The sequence below is a fragment of the Loxodonta africana genome, chromosome 5, assembly GCF_030014295.1.
Source record: "Loxodonta africana isolate mLoxAfr1 chromosome 5, mLoxAfr1.hap2, whole genome shotgun sequence".
NCBI lineage: Eukaryota > Metazoa > Chordata > Mammalia > Proboscidea > Elephantidae > Loxodonta > Loxodonta africana.
Window position 1 is genome coordinate 155,835,133 of NC_087346.1, and position 17,616 is coordinate 155,852,748.

Genomic DNA, 17,616 nt, shown 5'->3' on the forward strand with positions numbered 1-17,616 from the left:
GGGCCCATTCCAGCACCTACTCCGGGAACGGGGCTCCTCATGGATACTGGGCAGTGGGGGGTTACTTGTGCTCAACCCCCAACATCCTTGTCCCCAAGGCCACTCCCAAGTTCCAGTCCACTGTCGGCTTGCCTCTCTGGCTCATGGCTGTACCCGAGCTGGGCTGTCAGAACAATAAGCAAACCTCACAATTCTTTAGGGGCAAGCTCGAAGACTCAGTAATTGGTCACTGGGGTCTGCCCCCCAAGATGGGTCTGGAGACCATGCAGGTGGGGTGGGGGCATTGGCACCACCTTGTCAGGTGTCTGAGTGTCTTGGGGCTGCTGGAACAGAAAACCACAAACTGAGTGGCTTTAAAGAACAGAAGGTTACCGTCTCACAACGTGCAAGCTGGGAGTCTGGATCAGGGTGTCGGCCATGTTGGTTCCTTCTGAGACTCTGAGAGGAGCTGCTCTGGCCTCCCTGGCTTCCGGAGTCTTCTAGCAGTCTGTGGTGTTCCTTGGCTGCTTGCAGACGTGTCTTCAGGTGGAGTCTTCCTCTTTTGTGAACCTGTCACCACGTCTGTCCTCCCCCTTTATAAGACACCTCTCAGAAGGGGTTGGGACCCATCCTACTCCATATGACTTAACTAACGACATCTTCAAGGAAAGACCCTATTTCCAAACAAGGCCACGTTCACAGGCACAGGGGTTAGGACTCCCACATGTCTTTCTGGAGAACACAGTCCACCCATAATACCAGCTAATAGCTGCCTGCAGGGCCTGCCTTGCCTGCAGGGAGGGTCTGAGTCCATTCCTGTGTCCCGTGCATCAGCACTGGGACACGAGGCCCCCCGGGGCATAGATGTCCCTGTCCTCAGATGGGCCCGAACTGAGGGTGAAACACCAGAGCTGCGTTTCTTTGACCTTCTGGAGCCGTCAGAAGCTGCCAGCCTGGCCCAGAAAGGCCCCGCATGCCAGGCGACCACGGGAAGTAGGCTCAGCGCCGGTTCTGCCCAGGTGTGTGGAACCTGGGCTAGAAGCAGAGGTCAGCTCCCTCTCGGAGGGTGTCGGCCTCCATCCAGTGCCGCCCTACCTGCTGTTCCTGCCCAGGGAGAGCAGAGACACCCTACTGATCCAGGCAGGGAACACCCATGGCTGTCACTGGAAAGCTTGTTGGCAGGGCTGAGGGTTAATCCTGGTGACCTGGGAGCTGGCCGAGGGAGCTGTTCTCAGGCAGTGGCCAGGATGCTGGGTGCAGGAAGCCACCCATAGCGGGCTCCGGTTCTTGCTTTCTCTGCTGCGATGGTCTCGCAGCAGCAGGGCCCTCTGGCACTGTGTGGCCCAGGGCAGAAGCCTGACCCTCTGGGGGTCTGAGTTGAAAGGGAGCCTGGGGTCCCCTGTCTTTAGCATCACCTGGGGGCATGTTAAGATTCCTGGGCTGGACTGGGGGCCTGAGAATGCTGGTCAGGCAGGTTCTGTAGTGAAGCGGAGGCTGTGGTCTGTGGCTGTACTCTGGGGACCCTGCTCCTCTTGGGGATGAAAGGTGCCACAAACTGAGGGCAGAAGATGGGACAGCGGGCTGGTCCCAAGTCACCCCCCATATGGGACCTTCTGGTGGGGGCAGTGCTGAGGAACCAAGCCCACTGCCCGCCCCATTGTGAGCAAGCGTGAGCATGTGGAATGTGCATGCGTTTGTGTGCACGTGTATGTGTGCATGCATGAGAGAGCACACACGTATGTGGGTGTGCACGTGTGACAGTGTGTGTGTGTGTAGTCGGGCTGGGTCTGCTTTTCTCTGTCTCTGCTCACTGATGGGGTGACAGGGCGCCCCGACTCCTGCAGATGCAGGAGAGTCAGCTGGTCCATCCTGCTGGAGGGGTGTGGCAACTTCAGACCAGAACCCCACACCCTCCTCTCTTTCCAGCGCGGCCCCTCCCACCTCGCCCTGCTGCCCAGTCCCCCTAGCACCTGTTTCTACAGCAGCCAGACCCACCCTCAGACACAGACAACCCCTCTTGGGCCATTAGTTCCTTCCCCAGAATAAAGCCCATGGGGCCTCCTCTAGTTAGCCCTTCACCTCACCCAACCCCACTATTCTTTTCTCTGTCCTGGGCCACCACCACCCTACAAGCTCTACAACCACGGCCATTTCCTGGGGCTGTCTACCCCCCTCTCCCCCGCCCCCATCCCCCCTGGGAGGAGCTGGGCCACAGCCAGCAGAGGGGATGGCTCTGCGGAGGGTACGCGGCCAGGGTCAGGCAGCAGGAAGGGAAAGCGAGGGCCAGCTTTCAGTGAGTTGTCAGCGGACCCTCACAGGTCACTTCAGGGTGGTGGTGTTAGGTGCCGTCCAGTCAGTTCCGACTTATAGCTACCCCCCAAGCACAACAGAAGGAAACACTGCCCAGTCCTGCGCCATCCCCACAATTGTTATGTTTAAGCCCATTGTTGCAGCCACTGTGTCAATCCATCTGGATGAGGGTCTTCCTCTTTTGTGCTGACCTCTACCTTACCAAGCATGATGTCCTTCTCCAGGGACTGGTCCCTCCTGTTAACATGTCCAAAGAATATGAAATGAAGTCTTGCCATCCTTATTTCTAATGAGCATACTGGCTGTACTTCTTCCAAGACAGATTGTTCGTTATCTTGGCAGTCCATGGTATATTCAATATTCTTCACCAGCACCGGACTGAAGTGTGTCTGACCCAAGCCATGGTGTTTTTAATTGCCTCACATACATGTGAAAGCTGGACAATGAATAAGGAAGACTGAAGAAGAAATGATGTCTTTGAATTACGGTGTTGGTGAAGAATATTGAATATACTATGGACTGCCAGAAAAACAAGTCTGTCTTGGAAGAAGTACAGCCAGAATGCTCATTAGAAGAAAGGATGGTGAGACTTTGTCTCATGTACTTTGGACATGTTATCCGGAGAGACCAGTCCCTGGAGAAGGACATCATGCTTGGTAAAGCAGAGGATCAGTGAAAAAGAGGAAGAGCCTCAGTGAGATGGATTGACACAGTGGCTGCAACAGTGGGCTCAAACACAGCAATCACTGTGAGGATGGTGCCTGACTGGGCAGTGCTTCATCCTGTTGTACACGGGTCACTGAGTCAGAAGTGACTCTATGACACCTAAGAACAACCAACCATGCCTGTGGTTATAATCCCATGTGAGGATGAGTTCTCTGTGATGTTAATGAGGCAGGATTAGTGTACGGTGTGTCTTGAGTCAATCTCTCACAAAAAATAAAAGGAGATTAGGCAAGCAGAGACAGGGAAGACTGATGTCAAGACATATGGAAATCTCCAAGGAACAGAGAAACAGAAGCTAAAGACACAAGGACCTTCCCCAGAGCCAAGATAGAGAGAAAGCCTTCTCCTGCAGGTAGTGCCCTGAATTTGGACTTCTAGCCTCCTAAACTGTGAGAGAATAAATTTCTGTTTGTTAAAACCATCCACTGTGGTATTTCTGTTACAGCAGCACTAGAGAACTAAGACACCACACAAGAGTAACTGCTGTCCTGGAGGCTCTACGGTGTTTCTGCCCCTTACATGGTATTAGCAGCCAGCCACCTTCTCCGACAGGTCTTTTATTTTAAAACTCTTTTTGTTTTAAATTCCCTGAACCACACAACCTATGCTGCCCGGGCCTCAGGAAAGGGGACTCAGGCCGGGCAGGCTGGGTGGGCAGGTCTGCGTGCTGACCTTTCCTCTGCTGCTGCTGCTGTGACAAGGAAAGGGGGGTGTCCTCGCATGGGCCACTCCTGGCAGGACGCCCGTGCCCCACCTTGGCCAGTGTCCAGGCGTCCCATGGTGACAGCCTGACATTGCTCTGCCCTGGTTGTTGTGAGGTGGGGTCATTCTGATCGTGGGGCATTGTCTTTAGGGCCGCCGGTTCCTCCTGGGCCTGTCCCCCAGGCCAGGAGCACTGCCAGCCTTCCTGCAGCACATGCTCACCACCAGCAGAGCGTATGCTCTTTCTGGTCACACCGAGCCACCCACCCCCAACACGTGATGGGATGCCTGGCCTTCTGGCCCCAGCTGAGCTTGGCCGAGTCCGGGACTCAGAGCTGGTGACCTTCCCGCTGCTTCCCACGTGTTCCTGGTGGCGCTGGAGGAGCGGTGGCTCACCTCCCAGGAAAGAAGGGCCCCCTGGGTAGATGCCGGCACCCCTAGCCAGGAGGGAAAGCTTGGCTGAACATCCACGTCTTCCTCTCCACCCATTGCCGAAATCTTCCTTCAGAAAAGCATTTGACCGGCAGGCTGATGGCTCTGGTGCCAGGATGGGTCTCCAATGCTGGAAGGAGGGCCTCCGTCTCCATGACGGGACTGGACGGTGACGGGGGCGGTCAGTGCCGGGGGGACAGTGAGGGGGAGGTGCATGGCCTGGAGCTCAGAGCCAGGGTCAGTCATCATGTGGAGGCAGAGCCCCGAGGACTCCAGGGCCATAGTTGCAGTGCACCAGGTGGGCGCTGCGGTTAAGCTGGGCCCAGGGAGGGGGCTCTAGGTGCCAGTGAGCTTCCATATCCACTCTGGGGACATCAGAAAATAGTTTAGTCATCAGAAAATAGTTTAATTATATACAGGACGATCATCAAACTGATTACATAAAACAAGATGCAAATGTACACCTTCTGACTGAAGGAAAAACGATACACTCAGCAAATGGAATCCCGAGAAAGAACTGACGTTCTCTCGATGAGGTGACTGTCACTAAACACCAAAATAAATCACAAACCGTGAGAACGGCGAGAGGGGCATAAATCGATACTTTCCTTTGGGACAAGAAAAAGGAAACGAAACAACAAAAGTCAGTGGCTTTGGAATGGCTCTCCCGTCTTGTGTCCTTGGAATAGTGCTTGTTGCACAATCAGAGCGAGGACGGGCCTGTGGGCAGGCGGGCAGGAGGATGAGGGGCTTTGTGGAGTCTACAGGCCGCCCTGTGCCCCACCCCTGAGGCGGCCATGACACCCACAGTTGCTGGTGCGCACTGGGGGCGGTGGGGGGGTGTGTCTGCTCTGGGCCTGTGTCAGTCCCCATGCCTGCTGCCCGTGCAGCCCCATCTCGTCGTGGCTCAGAAGAGGGGCCGGGAGCCCTGGTTCTCGAACTCGGACCAGGCGTCGTTGAGCTCCATGAAGATCAGCTTGGCGTGCTGCTCGTACGGCTGCCCTGCGGCCTGCGGGCAACAGACGGGAGTGAGTGTGTACCCGGCCACCAAGGCCCGCCTGTCTGCACACCCCCTTCAGGGCCGGCGCCATGCGCAGAAGCCCCTGAGGAGGCCTCTCCACAGCAGGGTGCAGGGGGTCCAGATGTGCCACTCTACAGGCCCTGGGGCAGAGGGGGTAGGGCCACTCACCTTGTCGGGGTGGACAACCAGCACGGCGCGGCGGTAGTGCTTCTTCACCTGGCTGGGCGTCACCAAGTCGGCCATGCTCACGGGCGTCCAGCGGACCTCGCCATCCCACAGCACAGTGTGAAGCGTGGAGAGAAGCGCACGGATGTTCCGCTCCTTGCCTTCGATCCAGTCGAGGAGCTGGGGGACAGGCACACATGAACCTCTGAATCCCAGGTGTCCACACGCCCTCAAGGCCAGTCTGGCCATGCCACAGCGGCTGGGACATGAGGCCAGGGAGGACACCCGGGGCACTCATGCACCACAAGGCAGTGCCTGGAGGTGCCGCCTACACACTCCGGCCTCCCGGCCTCTCACACAGGTGTGGAGGCAGGGGGGGCAGCTCACAGGCAGTGGGGCTGCTGTTTGTGCCCAGGCTGCCGGACTCCAGGCCCTGAGCCTTGGTCAACCACAGGCCTCTGCAGGGAATGGACACCTCCAGAAAGCATTCATCTGGCCACAGAGCAGTGCCCATGGGCGCTTTCTGGGGGCACTCCCTGGGCGTCACCTTCACTCTCACTCTCACTGGGGGTTGGGGCTGGGGTCGCGGACCCACAGACAAGCCCCCACAGAGAAGCTCACAGGCACCGAGAGCAGCAGAAGCGCCGACGGCTGCCAGCTCCTGTGGGGCCACCTTCCTGCTGCTGAGCCCACCCCACCCAACTGTCACATGCTGCTTGGGCCACCAGTGGGGCATGAAGTCAAAACAGCCTGTCCTGTCCTTCCTGAGGGCTCCCCAACCATATGAAGCCAGGGCCACCCGCCTCTGCCCTGAGCCTGCTGGGTACTGCCTTGCTCTGCCCATTCCCGCCTGGAGCTCCGATGACCAGCTGGATGTCCCCAACTCCAGAGTTGCACCCTCTGTTGTCCCTGCAAAGCCACACTGTCACACAACCCAAAAGACAGGAAACACGGGCTTGCCCTCGGGCCAAAGCTGCCACACCCTGACCCAGGGCTGCTGCGAGCCATCACTGCCGCCCTGCGGAAGCTGCCCAGTGTGGAGTCCTCTCCCTCCAGGTAACCAGCACAGCGGGTGTCACGTCTGCTGGTCACGGCAGTGGGTGGGGCCCATGGAGCAACTGGCTCCAGCCCCCGTGACAGCACTCGCCCACCGTGTGCATCATGTGTCCAGAAGTGCAGGCCAGGAGCAGGGTGAGCCCTGTTCACTGGGGGACCCCGGGCTGCCCAGTGCTGCTGTCCCTTGTGCTAACACCCTGCAAGGCCTTTACTGACGCAGTGCTTGTCCTGGGGAGGCGGCCCTTGGCTGAGTAGACATGTGTGTTCCAGTGGCCCCCAGCTGCCTCCCCAGCACTCAGGCTTCCCGCTGGGTTACAAGTCCCCCCAGCCCAGAGGAGTAAACGCGGTCTCCTGGCTCCCTTCCAAGGTTACTGTTATCTCTCTGCATTAGCTGGCCCCTGCCAGACGCATCTTCAGATGCCCTCTGCCAGGCCCCTTCTCAGGTGCCCATGTCTGACCTCAGGGTGGATTCTGCCCACCTTCTCCTCTGCGGCCCCTACCTGCCTGGTCTCAGAGCTGTGAGCTCCCTTGTGGCAGTACCTATGGACCCAGTGTCCTCTCCGCTGAGGCCCTACTGCTCTGCTCCTTTCCCCGACCATGGCCCCAGTGGCCCACCTGCTCTTGCCCCACTCCTTCCAAAAAAAGGCTGTTCCCACCTTATCTGCTGGACCACGGCCATCCTGGGAGCCCCTTCACCCCGGGAAGCTAAGGGAGCCCTGATAGAGCTCAGACCAGGCCCTGCATGGCCCACGCAGGTACCCCAGGACACTGACGTCCTTGTCCCCTCTCTGCTCACACCTGGGATGCTGATGTCCTGGCCCCTCCCCTGTTCACACCCAGAACAGACGTCCTTGGTCCCTCTTCCACTTACAACGATGCCCCCAGGACACAGATGTCCCCATCCTCTCTCCCGCTCTCACTCAGAATGCAGATGTCCCCCGACTCCTCTCCCACTCACAACTGGGATGCTGACATCTCTGTCCCTCTCTATTCACACCTGGGGCCCCCAGGAATGCAGACATCCCTTCTGGCCCTCTTTCATGGTGCCAGGTGCCCTGGGTTTGAATGAGAGAGGGGCCTGGGGATATGTGACTAGCATCCCTGTCCCCTCCACTCTCCTCAGGTCCAACATGTCCAAGGGTGCAGGAGCCCAGCATGGGTTGCAGACCCTTGACCCTCGCCCCACTGTGCAGGAGCAGACCTGCCACAGTACAGCCAGTAGTCTTTCCAAGCCTCACGGAGGCCCGGAGACCAAGGCCGCCCAAAGGAAAAGGATGGGGTGGCAGTGATGCTGTGTGGGGCACAGTGGGTGGGGAAGCACAGTGGGTAGGGGCCACAAGGATGTCGGGGGAAGAGTGGGCAAGGAGACACATTGGGGGGGGCAGAGTAAGTGGGTGCAGAGTAGGGGGTGCACAGTGGATGTGGAGTACAGTGAGTGGGTGGGGAGGCAGAGCTGGTGAGGGGCAGAGTGGGCTGGGGACACAGTGAATGGGAGGCAGAGTGGGTGGGGGGCACAGTGGGTGGGGGACACAGTGGGTAGTGGGCACAGTGGGCAGGGGGCACAGTGAGTGGGTAGCAGGGGCTGCCACTCTGGCCAGGAAGCAGACCCACCATGAGGCCTGACTCCTGGGAGCCAGAATGAGGCCTGAGCCTGGGGCCCTGAGCCAGTGTTATAGCCCGCCTGGTGGGTGCACCTGGGAACAAGACACTAGCCAGCTTTCCTGCAGTCTCGCGTCCTTGTCTCGTATCCTCTACCAGGGAACAGACCTGCCAGGCGGCCAGGCCACCCTCCAGAGACCACCCAGGATGGTGGACACTGTCCCGTGTGGGCCAAGCCCACTGTTTGAATAGGCAGAGTGAAGTTTCCCCTCCCTGGAGATGGCCCGGCCCCTCCTCTGTTCCAGCCTGCAGCGCGCCTGGAGGCACCCAGCCCGAGGCCTCCACCAACAAGAGCGTGGCGCCAGGCCCACCCAGGCCCCTGGGTGCCCACTGGTTCGGTGGTCCTAACCATGACGGGGGGCTGGGCGTGGGGCGGGGGTAAACAGCGCACCTTCAGCTTGAGTGGGTCCGTGTCTTTAGCCATCTCTTGCTTCCTCATCTCAGCAATGGTCTTTGGTCCTTTTTTGTCAGATTTAGAGGAGAAGCCCTCATTGGGCAGCAGGTCTTCAAAGTCATTTTCTGAAACTTTGGGCTTTTGAGCTGGAAAAGAATAATCTTAAAAGAAATGCACACACAGACCCAGTTTTATTCCCTTTAACCCACTCTTTCGCCCCCAAGAGAAAACCTAAGACCCTGAAAGGCAGAAAACTGTCCTGCCTACAAAAAAAAAAACACACACAAAACCCACAGCTGCCGAAGGCGAACTGAGCTCATCTACTCCTGAGAACTGTGTGTGACATGGCTTTCCGTGGGCACTGTCTGTCTCACTGGGACCAGCAGCACGTGGCCGAGAGCTTGGGGGGAGGTCCCTGAAGGAGCGGCCAGGGTGGAGGCTGCCCACACTTGTGCCCACATGTCCCTGGTTTGCTCGCTGGCCCTGCACTGCTCAGGGTGACTTCTCCAGCCTGATGACCCTTGGGACTGAAAACAGACTGGAAAGAACATCTCATCAGGCTCTCCTTCTCAGGGGCCCGGGTGACCCAGAGCTGCAGGCTGGGCTCACTTGCCTCCTCAGGAGGAGGGACACAGGGCTCAGGAGCTGGTGGGTGGCTCACTAGGAGACACAGATGGATTTCACACAGGGAAGGACGTCAAGGGGGACATGCCATCCTTTCCGTGGTGATAAACTCCAGAGTGGCCAGGCCTGGGCTTGGGGGCTGTAGACTGACCGCCCAGCAGCCCTGGGGCAAGCGGGAGGGCTGAGGTTTCCCAGGACTGTGAGGATCTCTCGGTGCAGTTGGGTCCTCCCCACCTGCACCCCCTAGCCAGTGTGAGCTGCAGGGTCCTGTGTGCTGACATGAAGATGGGCTGAGAACTGGGAAGAGGAAGGCACTCGGGAGACACGTATTACAAGACCATTTCCTCCCAACTACTGGTGACAAACAGATGTCCGGCCTATTTAAGTTTGCCTTTCTCAAGGCTAGCCTGAGTTGGAGGAAACAAAACTGAATTAATCTTTAACCACTTCAGGGCAAGCTTTGGACAAATCACACATGGAGAGAAAGACGGACGACTTACGGAAGCTGGGTGCACGAACGCCTCTCTCCTCGCGGCCCCCAATCACGCTGAAGTTCATGGCATAGTTAGGCCTCGGCTGCGGGCAGGCTTTGGCAGGGGGCGGCTTGGCCTGCGGGGACCAGGAGGTGCCCTGGGAGGGGGCCCGGCTCGTCTGCCAGGAGCTGCCACCGCCCTTGGGAGGAGGGGCTGTCTTGGGAATGAAGCCACCAGGAGGGAACCCACTGGGTGTGCCTGCGGAGACAGTGCAGGGGTGGCTCAGCGGCAGGGACTGTGACAGCTGCCACGGCCAGTTAAAGACAGCTCACGACATAGAGACAACCGCGTCTTAGCACTTTCAAAAACACACACGTTGGAAATATGAATTTACAGAGCCCAGCAGCTATCACTCGAGTCAGTCGAGTCACCACTTCTATCCCACAGCACGTGAGGGAAGGCCTCCCACCGCCCCGCCCCACAGCACGTGAGGGAGTGTCTCCGACAGCAGAACACAGCCAAGCATGATGGCGGCTAAGAACATTCTGGATCACGGTCAGATATGGGGTGGGCCAGCTGTCGAGGTGATGCCTCCCCATTCCCTCAGCTGGATTGGCCCACCTCCCCTTTGGTCCAGCTGGTACGGCCAAGGTGCTTGCTTGTCCACAGGGGCTGGGAGCCAGTTCCACTGTGTGGATGAAGAGCACCCGGAGGAAGGCAGCCAGACAGCACAGGTGTGTCCCCTCGAGGCACTCCCTCAAAACCTCTCCTCCTTTACAAAACTTGTTATTTTGAAATAATTACTCCCAGGAAACTCCAAAACTGGCCTTGTGGGGTCATCCTGAATGCCCAGCTCTGTGCCCCCTAGGATGATGCCTCACAGGACTGTCATCACCAAGACCAGGGGCATGTCATCCTGAGCGCCCAGCCCCCTGGTGACGCCACACATGGTTGTCATTACCAAGACCAGGGACTGGCCTGGGCACACCCGGCATGCACTGAGGCCTCACCAGTCGTTCCCTGCACTCATGTGTGCATGCACGCGTGGTTCCAATAGGCCTCACCCTGCATACAGACTCATGCAAGCATCACGACAACCAAGAAATAGGCCGGTCCCAGCCCTCCAAGACCTCCCTCCCTCGTGCTGCCCCTTTAAAGCTACACCCAACCCTAAACCGCACAACCACTAATTTGTCCTCTAACTCAGTAATTTTGACATTTCAAGAATGTTCTATGAATGGAACCATACAGTAGGTGGCTTCTGAGATAGGCTGTTTTCACTGCACGACATCCATCCACGCCATTGTGGGCAATCACGGTTGGCTGCTTTTTATTGCTGAGTGAGATCCCACAGTACGGATGCACCCCAGTTTAACTATCCACTTAATTTGGGTGATGTCAATTTATCCATTTTTTCTTTTCTGGATCATGGTTTAGGTGATGCGTCTAGGAACTCTAGGTCCCAAAGATTTTCTCGTATTGTGGTGTAGTGAATTGCTTTTATATGGCCCTTCCAGCCATGGTCTTATAACTCCCACAAAATGATCAGGTGGGACCACGTAACTAAGGTGTTTGTGGCCCACCAAGGGGATCGGACAACCTGCTAATGCAAATAAGGTACATGAATCCTAGTGGGTGGGACCATGCAAATAAGGTGCACAGAACTCCCGTAGGGGATTGGTGCATTTTGCCATTCTGTTAGGCTTAAAGAGAGCCAATCCCAAAGACTGGAGGAAAAACTCACTACCATCAAGAAGAGCCAGAAGTGGAGTGTGTCCTTTGGACCCAGGATCCCTGCACTGAGAACCTCCTAAACCCAGGAGACAGGGAGAGCTGCAACACTAGAGAGCTGAACACCCTAGGGAGCAGTTCTACTCTGCACATGTGGCATCACCACGAATCAGAACCTGCTCGATGGCAACTAACAGCAACAACCACCATTCTGTTTCAGTGAACTGGGTCTGGCCCTCTGCTAGAGCCACACTGCTTAACCTCTGGAGCTAAGCAGTAAGCCTTCTAAGTGGGTAGAGTGATTCCTCCCACGTCATTCTTCTGCTACAAAGATATTTTAGTTAGTCTAGTTCCTTTGCCTTTCCAAATAAAATTTAACATGAGCTTGTCTGTATCTACAAAAATTCTTGCTGGGAAACTTCGGTAGGAATTGTGCTAAACCTATAAATCAACAGGCTTGAAATCTTTCTCATCTAAAGAACTGAAATCTTTACTTATTTAAAACGCCGAGTCCTCCAATCCATGCATATAGTATGTCTCTTCGTTTATTCAGACCTTGTTTGATCTGTTTTATCACGTTTTTGTAGTTTCCACCGTACAGGTGCTGCACATGTTCTGTTAGATTTATACTTGTTTCATTTTCTTTTAAGCAACTGTAAACGGCGCCATTTTCGTTTTGGTTTCCTTGTGAATGTTGCCAGTATGTAGAAATACAATAGATGTTTATATGCTGATCTTTATCCTGCGACCTTACTAAACTCACTCATTGGTTCTAAGAGATTTCTATAGATTGCTTGAACTTTCCTACATAAATGCCTTTGCCATCTAGTGCTGCTGTAACAGAAATACCGGAAGTGGATGGCTTCAAAACAGAAGTTTATTCTCTCACAGTCTAGGAGGCTAGAAGTCCAAACTCAGGGCATCAGGTCCAGGGAAAGGCTTTCTCTCTCTGTCAGCTCTGGAGGAAAGTCCTTGTCATCAATCTTCCCCTGGTCTAGGAGCTTCTCAGCGCAGGAACCTTGGGTTCAAAGGATATGCTCTGTTCCCGGTGCTTCTTTCTTGGTGGTATGGGGTCCCCTGTCTCTCTGTTTGCTTTTCTCTTTATATCTCAAAGGAGATCGACTCAAGACACAACCTAATCTTGCTGTCCTGCCTCACTAACATCATAGAGTTAGGATTTACAACACAAAGGAAAATTACATCAGATGACAAAATGGTGGACAACCACACAATACTGGGAATCATGGCCTAGCCAAATTGACACACATCTTTGGGGGACCCAACTCAACCCACAACATTAACCAACCATAAAAACCAAAAAAAAAAAAAAAAAAAAAAACCAAACCCACTGCCGTTGAGTCGATTCTGACTGATAGCGACCTTCCAAGGAACGCCTGGTGGACTCGAGCTGCCGACCTTTTGGTTAGCAGCCATAGCACTTAACCTCTACACCACCAGGGCTTCCTAACCAACCACACTCTCTGCAAATAGAAACAACTGTATTTTTTTTTTTTCCAGGATATATAACTTTTATTTACTTTTCTTACCTTCCTGCACTAGCTAGAACTTCTGGTAAATGAGAATGGTCAGAAAGGACACACTTGTCTCCTCTGTTAGCTTAGGGAGAAAGCATCTAGTTTATCTTCATTAAGCTGTAGGTTTTTTGTAGATATTCTTTATCAAGTTGAAGAAGTTCCTGTCTATTCCTAGTTTGCCGAGTTTTTATCATGAATGGGGAATGTTGTTGTTAGGTGTCATTGGGTCGGTTCCATTCATAGCAACCCTATGTACAAGAGTGCCCGGTCCTGTGCCATCCTCACAATTTTTGTTATGCTTGAGCCCATTGTTGCAGTCACTGTGTCAATCACTGAGGGTCTTCCTCTTTTTCACTGACCCTCTACTCTACCAAGCATGATGTCCTTCTCCAGGGACTATCTCCTACACCACGTCCAAAGTACTTGAGACGAAGTCTTGCCATCCTCGCTTCTAAGAAGCATTCTTCAAAGATAGATTTCTTTACTCTTCCGGCAGTCTACGGTATACTCAATATTCCTCACCAACACCGTAATTCAAAGGCATCAATTCTTCTTTGGTCTTCCTTATTCATTATCCAGCTTTCGCACGCATGTGAGGTGACTGAAAACACCATGGCTTGGGTCAGGTGCACCTCAGTCCTCAAAGTGACTTGGGGGCTGTTTTTGCTGTTAGGTGCCATCAAGTTGGTTCTGACTCATAGCAACACTATGCACAATAGAACCAAACACTACCTGGTACTGAGCCATCCTTACAACCGTTGTTATGCTTAAGCTCATTGTTGTAGCACCACTGTGTCAATCCACCTCGTTGAGGGTCTTCATCTTTCCTGCTGACCCTGTACTTTGCCAAGCATGATGTCCCTCTCCAGGGACTGATCCCTCCTGATAACATGTCCAAAGTATGTAAGACGCAGTCTCGCCATCCTTGCTTCTAATGAGCATTCTGGCTATACTTCTTCCAAGACAGATTTGTTTGTTCCTTTGGCAATCCACAGTATATTCAATATTCTTTGCCAACACCACAATTCAAAGGTGTCAATTTTTCTTAGGTCTTCCTTATTCATTGTCCAGCTTTCACATGCATATGATGCGATTGAAAATACCATGGCTTGGGTCAGGCGCACCTTAGTCTTCAGGGTGACATCTTTGCTATTCAGCACTTTAAAGAGGTCCTTTGCAGCAGATTTATCCAATGCAATGCATCATTTGATTTCTTGGCTGCTGCTTGTGGATCCAAGTAAAATGAAATCTTTGACAACTTCAATCTTATCTCCGTTTATCACGAGGTTATCGGTCCAGTTGTGAGGATTTTTGTTTTCTTTATGTCGAGGTGCAATCCATACTGAAGGCTGTGGTCTTTGATCTTCATCAGTAAGTGCTTCAAGTCCTCTTCACTTTCAGCAAGCAAGGTTGTGTCATCTGCATAACGCGGGTTGTTAATAGTCTTCCTCCAATCCTGATGCCCCGTTCTTCTTCATATAGTCCAGCTTTTCGGATTAGTTGCTCAACATACAGATTGAATAGGTATGGCGAAAGGATATGACCCTGACGCACACCTTTTCTGACTTTAAACCAATAAGTACCCCCTTGTTCTGTCCAAACAACTGCCTCTTCAATCTATGTAAAGTTTCCTCACGAGCACAATTAAGTGTTCTGGAATTCCCATTTTTACAATGTTATCCATAATTTGTTATGACCCACACAGTCGAATGCCTTTGCACAGTCAATGAAACACAGGTAAACCTCCTTCTGGTGTTCTCTGCTTTCAGCCAGGATCCATCTGATATCAGCAATGATACCCCTGGTTCCACGTCCTCTTCTGAAACCGGCCTGAATTTCTGGCAGTTCCCTGTCGATATATTGCCACAGCCGTTTTCAAATGATCTTCAGCAAAATTTTGCTTACGTGTGATATTAATGACATTGTTCTATAATTTCTGCATTCGGCTGGATGACCTTTCTTGGGAATAGGTATAAATATGAATCTCTTCCAGTCAATTGGCCAGAAAGCTGTCTTCCATATTTCTTGGCATAGACGAATAAGCACCTCCAGCGCTGCATCCGTTTGTGGAAACATGGGGACTAAAACAAAAACAAAAACCAAATCCAGTGACGTCGAGTCGATTCCGACTCATATCGATCCTACAGGACAGGGTAGAACTGCCCCATAGGGTTTCCAAGGAGCACCTGGGGAATTCGTACTGCCGACCCTCTGGTTAGCAGCCGTAGCACTTAACCACTACGCCACCAGGGTTTCCACATGGCGACTAGGTTTTGTTAAATGCTTTCTCTTGTACTGTTGCTATGATCATGCGATTTTTCTTCTTAAACTGGTTAATATGGTGGATTACCTTGACTGATTTTGGAATGTTCACCTGGCTTTGCATTTCTAGAATAAACCCCACTTGGTCGTGGTGTCTCAGTCTTTCTATACATTGACGAATTCTACTTACTAATATTTTGTTGAGGGTTTTTATGTCTATACTCATGAGTGATATTGTCTGTAGTTTTCTTTTCTTGTACTGTCTGTTTGCTTTTGGTATCAGGGTAATACTGGCTTCATAGAGTGAGCTGGGAAGTGTTTGGTAGAATTCTCAGTGAAAGCATTTGGGCTTGGAAAGTCCCTTCTGGGGAGGTCTCTAACTACCAGCCCACTTTCTTTATAGTTATGGGGCTATTCTGACACTACACCTGTCTCGCCTAGCCTTGGTATCTCTGGGCACAGGACTGGCTCTCAGCAGGGTAGCCCTCAGTCTTCAGCAGGCAGGGGTCCCACCACTCACAATGCATTTGGTTGCACTAACGGGGAAGCCTTGCCTGACAGCCCCCCGCCCCCGCGCTATTCTTTGGCAATGCTCTCAGGGATGTCTCTGTTCACTGAGGGCGCAGTGCTTTTTCTCCACCATGGGGTCCTGGCCACCTGAGCAGAGCCTAGCACAGATGGGAACTCGCTGTGGTTTGTGGATTAAACGTATCACCAGCTCCACCACCCAGACACGGGACACCCATGCCACGTGCACCCCCACTTGGAGCACTGCACCAACCACCTGCAGCTGCCCTCAGACGCCGAGACTCCGGGCTTCCAGGACAGTTGCTGCAGCTCCCACGCATGGCGCATGCACGGGGGCCTCTTCCAAGGTGGGACTGGAAGGGATCTCCAAGTCCTGATTTCAGTAATAACTAGCTTAGGCTATCAGTTAACAATAACTGGCCTAAGACGGAAGCATGACATCAGACACTTCCACCCTACTGTGATCGCTGTGCCATGAGCTCGGGAGCACAGCAAGCATGTGAGATGAAGGCTCCACCTCACGGAGCTCAGAGTCTAGTGGGGGGTAGGGGCCAAGGCCAGCTAAGTAAGTGTGGTCCAAGCAGGTGGGCTTTGTCACCAACACTTCAGTTACGGATTGAACTGTGTGCCCCAAAAATGTGTATCAACTTGGCTAGGCCATGATTCCCAGTATTGTGTGGTTGTCCACCATTTTGTGATCTGATGTGATTATCCTATGTGTTATAAATCCTGCCTCTATGATGTTAATGAAGCAGGAGTCAATTTCAATGTACCTTGAGTCGATCCCTTTTGAGATATAAAAGAATTGAGCAGAGAGGAGGGGGATCTCATATCACCAAGAAAGAAGAGCTGAGAGGTGAGCACATTCTTTGGATCCAGGATCCCTGCGCTGAGAAGCTCCTAGACCACAGAAGATTGATAAGGACCTTCCCCCATAGCTGACAGAGATGGAAAGCCTTCCCCCTGGGGCTGTCACCCTGAAATTGGACTTGTAGCCTCCTAGACTATGAGAATAAATTTGTTTGTTAAAACCATCTACTTGTGATATTTCTTTTACAGCAGTGCTAGATAACTAAGACAACTTCTAAAAGTAAAAATTCCTGCAAGGCATATAACACTGTCAACACATCCTGATGAGATTTTCTTACACGTTTAAGACACATTACCTGGGAGGCCTGAGCCAAGGTCACCGAGGTCAGCAAAGGGGTCCAGGTTCTGCGACTTGGTGTGGCTTGTAGAGGGGCCGGATGGGGCTGTTGGCTGACCTCCAGAAGAGAAGAGGGGGCCTGGAAGGGGCAGATGGCGTTAGGAACACATGCCTCCCAGGAGCCCCTCTGCTCTTCCTTCCTGAGCCTTCCTTGCTATCCTGAAGGCACTCGCGTGTGGCTCAGTACTAGCAGCTACGTTGCTTTAAATAAGATGTGTGTTGTAGTTCTTGACTTTAGGTTGTAATATTAATTTCAAAGTAACAGTCACACATGGACACCCATGCACTCTGTGGTGGGACAGCTGCCTGCCAGTGCTCTGTGCTGCTCTGAGTTAGGGCAGTCCTTATCAGAATAATGTAACAACTTGTATCAAGAACCAAAAATGTTCACGTTGTTCTGGTTTCATAATACCATTTCCTAAGATCAATTTAAAATGTGAACATTCTGTATAACATTCCTTATAATAGTATAAAAGAGCAATGAAATATTTAAGTAAATCATTGTATAGTCACACAATAAAATCTCATGCAGCCATTAAAGGTGATGGCTGTTACTTCATATACAAAGAGCACTGATAAATCAATAGGAAAACGAGCAAAGAACATCAACCAGTTCTTAAAAGAAAAACAAATAACCAAAATCATACAAAACAACAGTCAGCTTCATCACAGTGAAGAAACGTGCGCTCGAGGATGATGTCCTCTCAAACTGGCAAGACAGTACTCTTAAAGTTATGATGCAACCCTGGTGGGAAACCAAGGGCAGGAACTGCCCACGGGCAGGTAGATTGACAATAACACGTACCTCAGAC

General features: G+C 52.9%; 1 protein-coding gene across 4 annotated transcripts in view; it reads right to left on the bottom strand.

Annotated features, from left to right (window-relative positions):
* Positions 1-4,793: 4,793 nt before the first annotated feature.
* The window catches only part of GAK (cyclin G associated kinase), a 122,713-nt gene continuing 109,890 nt past the window's right edge, over positions 4,794-17,616 (bottom strand). For 3 of the 4 annotated variants that reach the window (XM_064286101.1, XM_064286099.1, XM_064286102.1), the window contains 5 exons: positions 16,764-16,883; positions 9,569-9,799; positions 8,442-8,605; positions 5,339-5,515; positions 4,794-5,158 (listed from right to left, as the gene is read on the bottom strand). In XM_064286101.1, the coding sequence (XP_064142171.1) occupies positions 5,057-5,158; positions 5,339-5,515; positions 8,442-8,605; positions 9,569-9,799; positions 16,764-16,883 (794 nt within the window). In that variant the 3' untranslated portion in view covers positions 4,794-5,056. The remainder of the gene's footprint in view (positions 5,159-5,338; positions 5,516-8,441; positions 8,606-9,568; positions 9,800-16,763; positions 16,884-17,616) is intronic. The other variant, XM_064286100.1, reaches the window with a different exon arrangement.